Source organism: Neofelis nebulosa, chromosome X (assembly GCF_028018385.1).
Source record: "Neofelis nebulosa isolate mNeoNeb1 chromosome X, mNeoNeb1.pri, whole genome shotgun sequence".
Classification (NCBI taxonomy): Eukaryota; Metazoa; Chordata; class Mammalia; order Carnivora; family Felidae; genus Neofelis; species Neofelis nebulosa.
The window spans coordinates 27,403,377-27,421,042 of record NC_080800.1 but is presented as its reverse complement, the minus strand read 5'-3'; the positions used below and the strand labels follow the sequence as shown (position 1 = coordinate 27,421,042).

The 17,666-nt window shown below is 39.4% G+C and overlaps 1 protein-coding gene across 18 annotated transcripts in view; it reads left to right on the top strand.

Moving 5' to 3' along the window:
• DMD (dystrophin) overlaps positions 1 to 17,666 on the top strand; it is a 2,138,536-nt gene that overhangs the window by 1,648,747 nt on the left and 472,123 nt on the right. For all 18 annotated transcript variants that reach the window (XM_058713880.1, XM_058713888.1, XM_058713887.1 and 15 more), the window contains one exon: positions 5,617 to 5,806. In XM_058713880.1, coding sequence (XP_058569863.1) covers positions 5,617 to 5,806 — 190 coding nt within the window. The remainder of the gene's footprint in view (positions 1 to 5,616; positions 5,807 to 17,666) is intronic.

The window sequence follows — 17,666 nt, the reverse complement described above, 5'->3', positions numbered from 1 at the left end:
TATTTCTAGGTAGATGTTGCCCTGAGCCGCAGTGTTGGACCTGTGGCCAGAAACGTACTGATGGGGTACTAGTCCACGCATTATTGGAGGACTTTGTTTAGATTCATGCTTCTCATGAGTGTACATTACTAATAGAATTGCTAGAGATTGAAAGGAACCCTTTCTACAAACTGCTGTATATCCACAGGTGATACCGACTTTAGCTGTCCCTTGAAAACTCAATGGAAAGTCATTTTTAAAAATCACAGTGTAATTTCGTTACCAGCAAGTCGGTAGAGACTGTTACGGTTACCGAGAAATTGAACTTCAGGTTAAGTTTGCTTCTGTGACTAGTGTTGGGCATTGCTAGAAACCTTGGGTCCCAAGCCCAAGTACCGCGAAGGTGCTCAGTCTCTCAGCCCTACATCTGACAAACAAAAAAGGGGAAAGAAGTGTCATCCTGTAATCATTCCCTAAAAATATCATAGGAAATGATAGTGGTTAAATGCAAATAAGCCAGGAAGGAGAGCTTCGGAGTGTTTTGTCTGGTTACTCCTTTACAATACCAAGCCACAGACGGAGGTGTTTTTTAGCAAAGACTGAGTGCTGCGAATTTCCTCCAATTGTCACACTCAGAGAAACACCAGGCAGAATAGCCTCCTGTGTCAGGTTGAGCCTTTCCCCCTTAAAAATATTCGATATGTTTATTTCTGTTTGATTATATATATAATACATATTTTTAAAGTTTATACATAAATGTATATGTACCTACATTTATATATATACAATCCTGCAGTACAGTGCACTGATAAAGTATTGTCCACCCATGTATCTAATAGTGGAATATTGCGTATACATTAATTAAGCTCTACAGCCTTACTTGGGCAAGTAGTTAAGTTTCCCTTTCCTCCTTTGCTTTTTATGTATTAGGTTGACCCGTAAGAATTTGCTGATATGCACCTTAATGGAGAATCTGGAGTCTTAGAGATTTATTTGGAGATACCCTGACAGGTGTGTGGGTGTTTAGAGACAGATCAGAGTATTACTTGTCTGACTGCCTCATTGATAATAGGTTCTTAAAAAGAAAATAGAAGAGCACCTGGGTGACTCAGTCGGTTGAGCATCTGACTCTCGATTTCAGCTCCGGTCATGATCCCAGGGTCAAGGGATCCACGCTCAGTGTGGAGTCTGCTTATGATTCTTTCTCTCTCTCCCTCTGCACCTCTCCCCCACTCACCTCTCCCCCTCTCTAAAAGAGAGAGAGAGAGAGAAGGAAAATGGAGATGCTGAAGACATGTCTTCTGTGATTCTTCCCCTTTGCACAGAATTATCTCTAGATGAGCACCATCTTGGGCAGCTGTGGAGTTGTACTAAGCTCTATAGCCACAGCACTTTGTGCCTTCAGTAGATTCTTGCTTCTAACTGGTGGTGATGCAAGTCTCCAGTATCTATAGATCTTCTTAAAGAGCAACCAAAGGTACAATATCCCTTCAGGCTCATTTCCTAGGTGTGAGAATCCTTCGTCCTGTCCTGTTTTTGAGACTACAGTCTGTGCAAGCAGTTGTAGATTTCTGCACATAGATTTCTAAAGCATGTGTATGTTTAAAATCTTTCTTTACTATGACAATTCAGCATGTGAATTTCCCCAGAAGGCAGGCTCTGAGAAATCGATTAACCTGCAGGAATTTTATTGGCAAGTGCTCTGAGGATTAACACCTGTGAGGGAAGGCAAGGGAAGGAAGCAGGACAGAGAAGAAGGAGAAGCTGGGCTTCAATGCGGTTGCAACCACAGCACCGATCCCCAGTGCTCCCCCCATCTTCCTGAATTGTCCTGAGTTGGAGCGAGGGCGCCAGGCTTTTATAGCCCGCACACTAACCAGTCGTTGGTGCATCCTGCCTCCAGCAGCTTCCTCAGAAGCTAGGGCAAACAGATGGGTCTCCAATGGCAGTGAACCTCAAAACTTTAGCATACACCCAAATCACCTAGAAGGCTTGTTAAAACACACATCACCGGACTCCACATGCAGAGTCTCTGATTTAGTAGGTCTAGGGTAGGGCTTGAGAATGTGCATTTCTTGTAAGTTCTCAGATAATACTGATGCTGCTGGTCTATGGGTCACACTTCGAGAACCACTCTACCACACTGCTCATATTTCCACACTTGACAACGGTATATGGTGCCCTCCGAATAGAAAGAAAACCTTTGAAAGTCACCATACCGTTCCCTACTCCACCAGATTCTCAGCTAGTTTTGTACATTAAAAAGCTAGAATAACTGATAATTAAAAGTTGTTATAGAAAAAAGTACTGAACCTCTGCAGTAGATTACATTTGTAAAGTATTAGTACTATCGCTGAGACCCAGTCATTGTTACTTTCAAAGCTCAGCCAAGTTTTCGCCAGGGTCTATAATTGGGCAACCTGGACAAAGGCATTTACAGAATCATCCTGTCCAAAGTCTTCACTTTTGTTCTAAAACGATCTTTTAAATTTCTTTATGATTCTCATCATTTCTACACTTTTTTATTTATCATAAAAGCCACTTAAAGCCACGTGGCTATGGAAAATTAAAAAATATGAGATACAGTCAGAGCTCTTTTGAATGCACAAATATGGCATACAAGTACCCTGATTCATTTCTAGTCTAGACTTGGCACGATTAAAATTTAGGAATTCGGTGCACATAGATTGATCTCAGGATAAAGGATGTCGCCTTAAAACCGCCTCATGAGCAGGAACCAACAGTCTCACCTCTGATCAAAGGGGCTGTAAAAGAACTCATTTGAAGAGATTGTCTGCTGTTGTGGCCATTGAATTTTTTTAACGTATTTTCCAAATTAGAAAAGATTCAGCCTGAGGTTGTCAATATTTCAGAGCGCGAGGGTATCGTTAGGAAAATGGTGCCTCACTGTCCTGAAAGAGTTACCATTCTTCCCTAAGGGCCTAATTTACAAAGCAGCAAACTCACTGGTAGGATTTGGCTGGAAATCTCACTGTCTCAGTGGAACCCTTTCATCTGATTTATGTGCATCGTATTTTACCAATAACTCTTGGAGAGTTATTTAGTAGTTACTTTTTGAGGAAGCAGAGGGTAAGTGGTGCTTTTAGTTTAAGAATAGGGGAGGTTCATGAGCAGCTCATGACGAAGATGCCGCTGAGAATAAAACACACAGTATCTAATTCTCCAAGCTTCACTCTGCAGTGAGAGTTTCGTATTTGTCCTTTATTTGCTATGAAGTCGGAGCATGTTAAAAAAATATGTCATTGGCTAGCCCTGCATTTGTCTTCTGAAATGTGACAGCTTGTTTCTATCCCAAATTTTAGGCTGGAGGTGGAGTAAGTTTTAGTGATTTTTTTACTGTGCCAGCCAACCTAGAAATACTAGCTTGAAGCGGACGAAATGGTCCCTTTCGTAGGTCAGAAATGGTCAACTGTGAGCAAGTTACGCCTGTTTCAACCTGTCCATTTCATGCCAGATTATAACATTAAGGTTCTCAGCGCCGTGGTGATGGTTCTGAGTTTTTAAATCATACCGAATGGAAAGATAAATAAACAATGATTTTGGTATTTCTCCCTCCACTGATAGTTTGAAATCTAGATAAGCAGGGAGCAAGCAGTCCAGGTCAGCCCCTGAACTATCCAAGGTTTCACTCATTCGCCCAAGCCGAACACCCAGGTACCTTTCAGCTGTGTGGTATTAAAGTTTATGTAGGGGTTGATAAATAGCTCAGCGCGATGCTTCCTTTTTTCCAATAGCTGCATCCTCATAAACCTATTCTCCCCTCCGCCAGTTAATGCAGACAGAAGATTTTTATCCAGTGTGAGCACCGAAACTCCACTGCGGAAGACTGTATGTTCAGCAAAAACCTCACCCATGATGAATAAACGGCTCTTCCGGGGGTTTCGCTGCCGCTCGCTCCGCAGGAGTTGTTTATTGCCTGGTTTGCACATCCCATGATAAAGTTGCTGCTGAAATAAATTGCGGTTTTGCATAATTATTGACAATCACATCCTAACAAGCAGTGTGTATCGTATTCAAGTGTTCGATTTTTTCAAATCCATTTTTAGCTTATGTTTAATCCCAGAAAGTGTTTGTGTGGTAATAGAAGGCAAATACGGCATTTAAATAGAGTACTAATTTCCTCATTGCAGACAAAATTTACCTGAATCTTCTTAGATGGGACTGTTACTGCCGAAGGCACTTTTCCCTCCAAGCTGTTATTATGTAGATTTTTGCAGAGGGCATATGTGTGTGTGTGCACAACACATGAATTTTATATATATATATATATGTATATATGTATACATACATATATATGTATATATGTATACATACATATATATGTATATATGTATACATACATATATATGTATATATGTATACATGTGTATACATATGTATGTGTATACATGTATGTATGTATATATACATATACATACATATATACATAGATACATATATATGTATACATATATGTATATATGTATACATATATGTGTATATATACATATGTATCTATGTATATGTATATAAAATCAGAAAATATGATTTTTTTTTAGATTTGTGTATCATTGGGGAATTTGGTTCACCCCTTCCAAAAGATGAGAAGAAAGGGAATAGGATGTGGGCCAAGGGAACGGACGTGTTTGAGTAACCCTGATACAGAGTGTAACTAACTGTATGTAGCAGGCATACCACACGGTCGGGAGGGAATGGTGGGATTTGAACCCAGATCTGTCAGGTTTTTAGGCCCTGCTTTTTCCCTTACACATGAGATTTTTCTTGAGGAGAGTATTCCAAGTTGTGTGACCATCAGATAATGAAATATAAAGCTAACACCCTAGTTGGAACTTGCAGAACACAGTAGTGTTATGCAAAATGATATTTTGTGCAATGGTTTCTATGAAATGTGTCATTTTTCTACTTTTCTTTCTTCTTTCTGTTCTCCTTTGCCCTGCAGTCCCCTTCTCTGTCTGGTTCCCTCCGTTGTTCAACTTTCTGTTCTGGCTTTGCATTTTCTTGAACTTCTTCCTTGCCTACCTAATCCTGATGTTCTGCCTCAGGTGACATCAAAGATAACCATGGTGTAGGGATTTGGAGGCTTTATCTATAAAGATGAGCTTACGATTTTGCAGCATATGAAAATAAGGTGTCAAAATTGACCAGTAAAAACTATCAAGTTACAAAAAGATTGTTTTTGCAAGCTCTTATGTGAACTTCCCAAAGTCCAAAGTGTGTGTGTGTGTGTGTGTGTGTATACATATACATATATGTATATATATATACACATATATGTACACACACACACACACACACATCCAGTAGGAACACCGAAACTACACTGTAGAAGACTGTACGCTCAGCAAAAACCTCACCCATGATGAATAAACAGCTCTTCTGGCATGTGTGTATACGCATGTATATATGTACATATATATGTCTGTGTGTGTGTGTATACACACATATGCACACATAGGTATAGTTGCTGTTGCTTTTAAGAGGACTTTTAGCAATAACCCACCCCTTTGTTGGTACGTGACAATTTAGTCCCTTTATCTTTGCTCTTTTCATGGGGGTCCCTGGGTACACCCTTCGATAACTGAGGAGAACTGCATCTGGACGTTTGTTCCTTTGCAGAGTGAGTGAGCAAGAGGCTGCTCTGGAAGAAACCCATAGATTGCTACAACAGTTCCCCCTCGACCTGGAGAAATTCCTTGCCTGGCTTACAGAGGCTGAAACAACTGCCAACGTGCTGCAGGATGCCACCCATAAGGAAAGGCTCCTGGAAGATTCCAAGGGAGTAAGAGAGCTGATGAAACAATGGCAAGTAAGTAAAGCTTTTCTACTTGGGCCTCTTGTGAATAATCCATATGAGCAATTAATGGCATCTGTTCTTGTAAGCGATATGCTGGGGACAAAGTGAAATCATCGTTTCGCATGGCCTGATGTATTTCCGCATTTGGGCAAGAAGAGACGGGGCAGAGGGAGAAGGAAAAGTCAGTTAGTATTTCATTTAACATCCCAGTCTTCTAAATGGTGCACATTTTGGACCAGGAAAAACCCGCACTTAAAACCAGAGCTTTGGTCAGGGAGAAACTTTGCTCAGAGACATAAATGGGAGATTGGTTTATTAAATTGAAAAAGTTGCCATTTTGGAGTGTTTATTTAATATTTTACAGGGAAAGCATCTGTATGAATTGTCTGTTTTATTTAGCGTTGCTAACTAAATCAGTTTCCCTTCATTACTTTCAAATACATTTTGAAATGTTAATCTGGCATTTTGTAGCCTTCTTCCTAACAGGATCTGTACAAAGAAAAATGAGATGGGTGAATTTGTCCTAGTTAATGATCAGACAATTTTCAGACCATTGTTTTTTCCTAGAAACAAAAATTATTGCTATAAAGTTTCATATGCATCGACAGTGAAAACAGAAGTTTAGGGTAGTTTGGTTTAAATGTAGTCTTGGTGAGAGTCATATTCTTTAGTTCAAGGAGGCTCCTTAAGTTTATGCTCAGTGCCTGATAGAATTTTCTGAACTCTAATGGAGTTTTGTTATGTATAGCTGAGTTTTCTGACTTGTAAGAACTTTACTACTACCCTAAATAAACTGTAGAGTGTTAAAATAATATGATCAAGTTTTTGGACTACATTTTTTGTATATTTAAATTATGATGAAAAAAGTGATAGGATATCCTAGGTTGAAAAATAATTCCTCAAATCATAATAAGCAGTGTTTCTTCTCCTCTCCCTTTCCTTCTTCCCCCCCCGCCCGCCGACACCCCGTCCTCCTTTTGTTTCTGTTTTGATAGATTACTTGGTATCCTTTCCTTAGTTGATGATAGTAGCAATTTATAGTGTCTCAGATTCCTCATTTGTTCGTTCCATTCTCCTCAGACCCCACTTGCTTCTCTGCAATGTGTGTTGAGTTAGTTTGACCATGGGAAGTAGTTTGTTTCGCGCAACGCCTGACTTTATCTTTGTAGATATACCCCGTGGCTTCAGAATGTAAAAACAAGGCAAAGTTAGATTTTTTTTTTTTTGGTCACTCTTAGATGAATGGTTAGAAAGTTTTCTACTGTAACTTATTTGACTTATGATATTTCATAAATAAAATTTTATTTCTCCCTTTATACACCCATAAAGCCACCCCAGAATTTTTTTTGAGAGGGAGAGAGAACACAAATGGGGGAGAGGGGCAGAGAGGGAGAGGCAAAGAGGACAGAGAGAGAATCCCAAGCTGGCTCCACACCCAACATGGAGCCTAACGTAGGGCTCAATCCCACAGTCCTGGACTCCATCCCACGACTCTGGGATCATGACCTGAGCTGAAACCAAGAGTCAAAGCTTAACTGACTGAGCCACCCAGGTGCCCCACCCTAGAACTTTAATAAATACATGGGCTGACATATTCTCACCAGCGGCAGTAGATAAATAATAAAACTTTAAGTGGATTTTTTTTAGCAGATACCCTTGAAAATAAAGAATAATCCAAAAGATAATTTTATAATAAATATTTAATAAAACACTCCTTAAATTAGTGAACAAGTCTGATCTGTGCGAAAGTACGTCAATGTATCTCCTATATATTTTTATCTGCATTAATATACAATGAAAATTCTGAGAAACTGCAAGATTCTGAATCATTAAAGAAAAAAATTGCCATGTTTTTCAACTATATTCACTATGGAAGAATGGAGAATAAACTACATTTTGCATTTAGCTCTCTGAATTCTCTTTCAAAAACAGTTGGAAGTTATGTGAAGGACATTTTCTTAGCTTATGCTGTATTACTCATAAAAGGCATTTATTATTAAAAACCATATTAAACTCCCTTAGAATCCCCCAAAATCTTAAACATATCATTTTCCCCTTAACTATAATAGGACTAACTAAGATTCCAACACTATTTTAAAACAGACAATTTTCTCATTGCCTCTGTGTTAATATTGGGTTTTCTATAAATTCCAGTTGCCTGAGGTTGAAACTACATTTTATGGATAGGAATGACATTTATAGGGAGCGCTGATTTTCAGTTAGATGGCTGGATAACGGTCTTTTGATGAAAGATTTGGAGATGTCACGGAAAAAAATGTCAACTACTACTAAGTGGTAGAATTGAATTAAGATACTGGGGTTTAAAAGCAACAAATGGAAATGCCAACCTTGAAAGCAAATATAACCACATACCTTAGGAGATTACATGCAATTTCGGTATTTCAGCTAAACGGGAGTCTTTGCTTCCCCCCCCCCTTCTGAAGACTTTTTTTTTTTTTATCTCGAACAAAAGGAATTTTCTATAATATGTGTGAAGGAAAAAAGTGTAATGATATGCCTTTCACTTTGTTTGAAGAAGCTAGTAGCATTATGTTCATTGTTTGATTCATGCTGTAGAGCGAAAATACTTCTTACATATTAAAAAAGGAAACTCCAAATGCCTAGCCAGAACATCAGCTCTCCCAGCAGATTCCAGTCCACCCCAAAGCACTGATGTTTCACTTCGTACAAATACTGCTGAATGGATACAGGGGGGCGAAAACCTTCCCCAACAGGCTTTGCTCTATGACTGTCAGTCACCGCTTCTGCATATGGAGACCCCACAGCTCTTACTAGGCTGAGTATCACTGTTGTTTACAATGCACTTCCTAGGATATTTAATTCTCTCAACAATAATCACGATTCATGGGTTCTCTAAGAATACATGTTTTATGAAGCATGTGCTTCCTGAATGGAATTAATCTGAGTAATTTCGCTCCAAAAGCCATTACGATTCCTCTCTTATATTGGAAAAAAATGCTTATTTACTTTTCTTACGGAAAGCAGGGGCATGGTAGTTGTCCTTATACTTAAGGATGAGGAGATTTTTCTTATAAATAGTATTATTTACGAGAGTCTAACTGACATTTTAAAGGCAATAGGTTTTTTATCATGTTTATAAATATAAATCTATAAATATTTGTGAGAGAGAGAGTGGAGGAGGGGCAGAGAGAGAGAGGGAGACACAGAATCCGAAGCAGGCTCCAGGCTCTGAGCCCAACACGGGGCTGGAACTCACGAACTATGAGATCATGACCTGAGGTGAAGTCAGACGCTTAACGGACTGAGCCACCCAGGCGCCCCTAGAAGCAATGTATTTTTGTAGAACATCATATAGAACCCTGAGGGGTGACAGTTTGAGAATTCTTACGTTGCAAATTTCTCCTTTAAATGAAGAACTATATCCATAATTGAATCAGAGTGTTACTGTGTCCAAAACGTTTCTGCTTTGGGCCCCAGAGAATTCATAAAGATATCCTCCGTTCTGAGTTCTAACCTCAGACCATGGGTAACCAATTGAAAATGGGGCCTCTGTATCTTTGCTAATATTTCACAAGATGTCCACCAATCTTAACTGGTTCTCTAAGCACCTCTAAGAGATCGTTGTAATACCAGCTTGTAAAGAAGGTGTGTAGGTACGGGTATTTGGTGGGGAGAGATGGTCATAAAGGTGTAATAAGGATCTTTTTCTCAGCACGAGAAACTACGGAGCAATTAATATTTGAGCTTCCTTTATCTGTGAACTGGCTCTTATCTCAGGTCATAGCTATAAACTCAGCTTATTTTTTTTAATGTCTATTTATTTTGAGAGAGAGTACACAAGCGGGGAAGGGGCAGAGAGAGAAGAGAGAGAATCCCAAGTAGTGCTCGGACACCGGCTCGCACTCACGAACAGTGAGATCAAGACCTGAACCGAAATCAAGAGTCGGACACTTACTCGACTGTGCCACCCAGTGCCCCTAAATTCAGTTTCTTCTCTAAGCTCATTTGTTTTACCCGTATCTCCTCCCCGACCCCCATCATAAAAATTCTCTTCTACCAAGCAAAACATTTCCGGAGAGACTAGTTTGATAAACTTTGAGTCGTACATCAGCGTGCACCTGTAAATTGATTAAGAGAGCTTGGACTTCTAATGCTATTTCGATTATTGAAATTTGGGAAATAGCTCTTTCACTGTGTTTCCCAAAAAAATCTTGGCCCACTGGTTATTTCCAAAGGAAGAAGGAAGAATGCAATCTTAGTAACACAATTAGTATTCTGAATAAATTGGATTGTCATCTTTCTTGGGACATCTAAGAATAGAGAGGTAATCTGAGGATCCCTAATTCTAAGAAAAGGAAACCCTCTGTGTATTCATTTCTGTTGCTATAATTTGAACTGAGTTTTATGTTTTCTGTTTTTTGGTTTTTTTGATCTTTCTACTTCGGTGTCTAAAGAATGTGAAGCTTAATCTTGATGTTTTTCTTTTGCCTGGTGATGACTGCCTGCTGTTTTGGATATGTAAAACTTATATATATATTATTTCCTTAGAGACTTTGATTAATCCATGAAATCTGTTGTAAGCACCTGTTAAGTGCTTAGCATGGTGTTAGGACTAACGTAAACACTATTACACAGATGCTTTTCAAACACAGTTCAAAGTATTAGGTTGTGTAATCAATTTAATGAGTATCAATGCACATTTTATTGTGTGTTTTTTTTTTTTTACTTTTAGTTAATCTATTTTAACCCAAAAGCCTCAGTTCATTCTTTTCTTCCACCCCTTACCTCTGATAACCACCAATCTGTTCTCTGTATCTGCGAGCTAATTTTGTTTTGTTTTTTAGATTTCACATAGAAGAGAGATCGCATAGTATTTGTCTTTCTCTGTCAGATTTATTTTACTTAGCATCACAATTTTTAAATAGAAAGGATTAAAATTAACAGAATGGAATAGGAAATAACAGAGTCCATCAGTCACGAGTAAGGGTAGTATTGTTTTATGAAACTTTGATTTCAGCTGTGTGTGTGAGAGAGAGAAAGAAAGAGAGAGAGAGAGAATGAGAATATGCCCACTGAATACACTCAGAAGCCTCTATGTTAGAATATGATATCTGCCTTTGGAGTACTTATATTCCAGAGGTGAAAATACATATGCTGAGGCAAATTATAGTAGCGTGATGAGTGTTATAGTACAGGGCCAGACCAGGTCTAGGGAAAACAGATGATTAAGCTTAAGCCTTTCGGAGAGGCCATGAAACTCACATAGAACAGTGTTTCCCCATTCTCCTTCTATATTGGAGGAGCTCTTTTAAGAAATGCTACTTCCTTGGTTCCATCTCCTGGAGATTCAAATTGGATTGATGGCGGCATGTCCTGTCCATGATTCTCATGTCTAGCCGACGTTGAAAAGTTCTGCTCAGAGAATGTTGGAAGAGTGTGTTAGGACTTAGCTACCTACACAGAGTTGAAAAGAGAATTTTTGGCGGAGGCGATAGCGTGTTCAGAGTCCTGGACGTTGTGGCAGTTTGAGAATCTGAAGGTACTTCTGTATGACTGGGGTATAGTTGTAAGAATGGACATTGGAAAGGTCAGCTGGGGTTAAATTATGTAGAAAAACAGCAGGGTCCAGTAAATAGAGTATGGGCCTTATAGGCACAAAGACCACTTATCCTACCATTTGTTGCCTAACCTCTAACTCTTAATTATATTTTTCTATACAAATTCACATGATTTTGTGAAGATTAAATAATAGGATGCATGTAAAATTCCCACTAGAGGGGCAGAGTGTTGGACTCTGAGGGCTCAGTATGTGTAAGCTGCCTTTCTGTCCCTCTTGCCACCTACCTTTAAGAGTTTGGACTTGAGGGGCACCTGGGTGGCTCAGTTGGTTAAGCGCCCGACTTCAGCTCAGGTCGTGATCTCACGATTTGTGGGTTCGAGCCCCACGTCAGTCTCTGTGCTGACAGCTCAGAGCCTGGAGCCGGCTTCGGACTCTGTGCCTCCCTCTCCCTCTGCCCCTCCCCCGCTTGCACTCTGTCTCTCACAAAATAAACGTTAAGAAAAAATTTTTTAAATAGTTTGGACTTTATGGGAAGTCACGGCATAGTTTTAAGCAAGGAAGTAGAATAACCAGACTTAAATTTTTTTTTTTTTTAAATCAGTCCGGTAGTTGAGAGAATTAATTGGAAAGATATAGAACCTGTCCAGGAACATCAGAAAGTTCTTCCTGTACTATTCCAAGTAAGAAATAATAAGCAAGGTGCTGAGGTTGAACAAATGAGACAGATGTGTGAGCTCTTTGGAGGTAAAGTCAACATTCTCATGTATGTTATGGGAAGCAGAGGTGAGGAAGAATATGAGATGTGATGAGGAGTCACTGACCGCTTGCCACTTGGCATGACTGAGTGCCTTCATGGAGTCAGAGAATTCAAGGGGGGAAGACGTTGTGGGAAGAGAAGTCAAAAATGGGGTCAGTTTTGAGGTGTCCGTGAGTCACCGGGGTATAAATATCACCTCCTTTGAAGCAGTTGTGAATGTGGATCTAGAATTTGGAGCAGACATATGTTCTAGGTTGAAGATCTAGAATTGAAGGACATCAATATGGCAGCCAAAGAAATACCTGATATTACACATAAATCTCTGTCATCGTTACTTGAATTTCTCCGTGGCCCATTCAGAAATACACCTAAAGGTCACCAAAATACCACTTACTGTAGCATAGAATTGGTATTAAGTGGTGCCATTTTCTACGTTCTTACAAGGGGCATGTCTATAGGGATGCTTTTTTTTTTTTTAAACTTTTTTTTTTTTACGTTTATTTATTTTTGAGACAGAGAGAGACAGAGCATGAACGGGGGAGGGGCAGAGAGAGAAGGAGACACAGAATTGGAAGGCTCTGAGCCATCAGCCCCCAGAGCCCGACGCAGGGCTCGAACTCACGGACCGCGAGATCGTGACCTGAGCTGAAGTCGGACGCTCAACCGACTGAGCCACCCAGGCGCCCCTAGGGATGCTTTTAATGGTTTAACCTTGAAAAAAGGCAAAGAACTAGCAGCACTATGAGATCTTGAAAAACTTCCCACTAAGGAAAATCTGTTACTTCTCTTACGTGAACCTGGAACATTTTATTTTTTTCCCTTTTATTCTCGGGTAGCTACTATAAAAAGGTCATACATGTTTACAGTACTGTGAATGGTAGGACTCAGGGACAGGTTCAAGAGCCACATGCTTGTCATCTTACTATATTCAGAACTGTATTATGTTCCAGGTTTGGACCCTGGAATCTCTGTAGATCACAGAGATCATCCCCCAAAATAGTGAAAGTAATTAAACTTTTAGTAGAAGCAGGAGTTAACGAGGACAAATGTTCAAGGCTCGTGTTTTAGCTCCCATACAAAGGAAGACTAAATATAGGAAGTAAGAATTCATTTTGGTCTAACGATGAAAAAAGAATTTAATGCAACGAGTGTAGTCACTTGGCTATAGGGGCTATAACATTCTGGACCATGTTACCATGGTCTCCTATGTTTGTTAACATGTTACTTGAATGTATTGCAAACGTTAGAACCTACTTCTCTGGATATTGCCATTGCAGTTAGCTATTATCTACGATGGTATAAGGACAGCGCTCACTTGAATAACTTGGTAATTCACTTATGGGATCCTCTAATTTCATAGATACAAACCAAAAGAAAGACCCACATAGGAAAGGGGACCCTGTGCGTCTGTGCATACTGAAAAGTCAATTTTGATAGCCCCTAATAACCACTGCCTCTTATTCCTCGCGGAGCTTTGGTGAGGCTCTTAAAAGGTCATAAATAGAAGAGCTCTTCAAAAAAGCTTTCTTCAAGTGAAAGATCCTTATTCATGATGGGAATTACCATTAGACAAAAGTCAAACTGCATATATAAAACTAATATTGTACGCTTTACAATCAGTGAATCAAATTTATATTGATTAATGAGAATAATGAGAGCTAAATTTTTCTTTGTTTGTAACTGACAAGGCACTTTTACTTTCATTTGCTCATATCCTCACTGCACATCTCTGCTTTGGCACTATTATCATTTTTCTTTTCAACTGAGGAGGGTAAAATTAAAGAGGTTCAGTAACGCAGCTCTCGCAAATTAACTAATTTGAGTTTTATCACACCAGATTAGGAGGGAAATAATTAAAAATAAAAGCCTATGAAATAAATGTTTAGTTTTCTAGGATTGATAACATGACATATTTATCTAATTATTAGGGTAGATAATAATAGCAGCTCACATTTTTAAAAAAAAATATGGGAAAACCTTGGTTTGCAAGCGTGCTTCGGTCTATAAACACGTTTGTAATTCAAAGCACTTGTATATCAAAGCAAATTTCAAGAACCTTTGGCTCGGTTGTGGTTATGTGATGTTCTGCATCGTGTACTGCTTGTATGGCGAGACACCGCTCGTGTATCAAGTTAAAATGTATTTGAAATGTTCGCTCATCTTGGGCGCCTGGATGGCGCAGTCGGTTAACCGTCTGACTTCAGCCCCGGTCACGATCTCGCGGTCCCTGGGTTCAAGCCCCACATGGGGCTCTGGGCTGACAGCTCAGAGCCCGGAGCCTGCTTCGAATTCTGTGTTTTCCTCCCTCTCTGCCCCTCCACCTCTCGTACTAGCTCTCTCAAAAATAAATAAACATTAAACAAAATTTAAAAAGGAACGTTTGCTCATTTTGCAGAACACTCACAGAACAAGTTACTCGCCTTCCAAGGTTTTACTGTATTACTGTGTGCCAGGCAATGTACTGGGTGCTTGGCTTGTATAAGGTACTGTCATCTTACCCTTCTTACAGATGAAAAAAAATCAAAGCTTTGAGAGGTGGGGTGACTTCTGCTAAGGTCACACCGCTCCATACAGAGGAGTCAGCTCTTGGACGCTAAGCTTGACCTTCTGTACCTTCAACTCATCTTATTCCCCTACCCGTTACTCTAAACTGACTCAGCCTTCCACGCAAACACCCAGGGTAACCAAAAGCATGTCTCAAATCTTTCACTTACCTGCGCTAGAAATCTCTGGATAGTTTGTGATTGTTGCCCACTACAGTTTTTGGGAAAATGTCTCATCTTTGGATTTTCTGGGATATTATATTCTGCTGATTTTCTCCTACCTCTCTCTACTCATTCTTCCGTCTTTCTTTACCTGAGGACTGACTCTGGGCTGTCTTTTCTGTCTTCCTTAATATCATTCTCACCATTCAATGGTGTCACTATTGAATTTCAATTCCAGTCCAATTTTAAACCAAATAGACCTTTCTCCATCTCTTCACTTGCCTCACCTTCTAGTTCATTTTTAAGATCAATTTTACCCCCTCCCCCAATCCTTTGCCCCCATTACTTTCTTTCCAGGTTCCTAACTACTACTCAAATTCATGCTTTTAGTACCATTACTGTTCTCCACTCCTTTCTGCCTATTGTATTGCTCCAGTCCAACCTGGAGATTTTTTCTACCTTATTCACTTGTATATTCCCTCGCCCAAGACAGTACCCAGCACATGATAGGCGCTCAAGAGATAGTTGTCAGATGAATGAAAGAATATATGGTTCTTCTGTTCAAACACCTTTTATGACTTCTCAAACCCTTCAGAATGTTCTGCACATTCCTTCACCTGGCCTTCTAGAATTGGCTCCCGACCTCGAATTCTAATCTTGTTTCTTATTTTTCCTCTCCACCCATCCTCGACTCCCACTAAAGTGCATAGCTAGCCAGCCTACTTTTCTTCTTTTGATGACCTTGTATCTTGTCCTGGGATTCCTTTTCCGCATCTCAGTTTACCCTCATACTATCTACTTTTCCAGGAAAGCTGTATTCACATCCTCCCTTCTTCCCTGAGTGCCCACGCTGGAAGACATCTTGTCTTCCTCTCGATTTCCATAAGAGTTTCTCTGCGCTTGAAATGAAGTTTAGTGTTTTCCGTATTTTATCTGAGAGGCTGGAGAGGGTAGTTTTTAATAGGGTGGGCTTTGAAGCCTGACTGCCTGGGTTTAAATCTTGATTCTGATACTTACTGACCATGGACACATTTCTTGATTGCCCTCAGTTTATGCAGCTATAAATCAGGGGTAATGATAGTGTCTGCCTCATCTCGTCAGGTTGTGACGGTGATGTGATTAATATGTGTGAAGTCCGTAAAACGGTATTGGACACATAATAAGAAACCAGTAGACAGGGCTAGTGTTATTATATCATTAGTATTATCAGGTGTATACATATCTGACTCTACATAGATGTGTATGTGCCTTATACATACACATACATATTTTATTAATAAACTTTTGTATTGTTTATTTCACTGTAGAATCTTTCTAGGCACAATCTTCATTTGATGTGTTAGGAACTACTTAAGAAGAATGAATAGATCAATGAAGCTGTCTGAGGTATTGGCACATGTGTGTTGGAACTCTGATTTAATAAAACAAAACAGGGGCGCCTGGGTGGCTCAGTCGTTTTAAGCGTCACACTCTTGTTTTCAGCTCAGGTCATGATCTCATGGTTCGTGGGTTCAAGCCCCATATCGGGCTCTGTGCTGACGGTACAGAGACTTCTTGGGATTCTGTCTCCCTCTTTCTCTGCCCTTCCCCTGTTTGGTCGTTCTCTCTCTCTCTCTCTCTCTCTCTCTCTCCCCCCCCCCCATCTCAAAAATAAATAAACATTAAAAAAATTTAAAAAAATAAAAATAAAATAAAAAAACAAAAGAAACAGAAAGCTTTGTCTTCCCTAACCAAGAACAGATTAATAACCTTCGACAGATTTTAGTTCTTAAGTGTCAATGCTAACATGTTTGAAAAACTAAATTTTTCCGTTACAAACCTCAACATCCCCATTCTTGAAAATAAACATACTACGCTGAAAATTAAAAGGAGATATTTGATCTTTCATAGTGCCCTCCTTGAAGGAAACACATTGGCTGACATGCCCTTCTCTTTGAACCAGACACCAGGTGTTAAGATTCCCGGAAATACGCGTCAGTAAAAGCAGTTTGTTTTTTCCCCGTCTGACTGACATCTGAAGCCACATCAATGGCTTATAGCTATGTTAATAAAATTAATAAAGTTGTTTTAAATGTAACCTATGAGGCAATGGCACTGAAAACAGAATGCTGGGACTATTCGCTTACTTTCTTTGATCTCCATAGGAACTTAGACAAGATCTATATAATTTCAGGCCTTCTTTGCCAAACAAGAATAGCAAAAAAGGTCCAGAAAAGTTTCAGCACAGAAAAAGTCAAAGAATTTCATGTCACTTTCTCTTCCTTCCTTCTTCCAACCTTGAAGGGTTTTTGTTTGCTTCTTTCTTTCTCCTTGAGGGTTAGTGGTCTTTAACAGGAGACTTTCTAGTCAAAAACAAAACAAAAACAAAAGCCAACAAACAAAAAAACAATACTCCTCCACGTGGTGGGTAGCAGTACCCCCACTTGTGGGTGGAAAATTCTAAAAGCGTGCATTGGGGAGATCAAATAAAAGGATGTTCGGTCTTGTATTTACAAATTATTTTTGAAACGAACTTTGTTAGTGTCTCTCTCGTGTCTTTCATAATTCTGATAATAAAATATTTCAGTTATTAGTCAAAGATGAATAGTATTCAAAATAATTTAGGTTATCCGTGTGTGATTTTCATTCCACATGAGGTCCATTTGCAGTTTACACGGTTTTCTAAATTACATTAAAATAAAATGTCAAAAAGTTCACATCTTTTCTCATTTTTAACGGCATCAATCTTTGAAGAAAGGTTATTGAGCAAAGGTCTATGCATAAATCAGCCATTCCCCATAGAGGTAAAAGAAGCCATTACACCTGGTTATGAAAGAGAGTTTCATGAATGTGAGAGAAATAAATCATTCCCACTGGAGATCATATTAG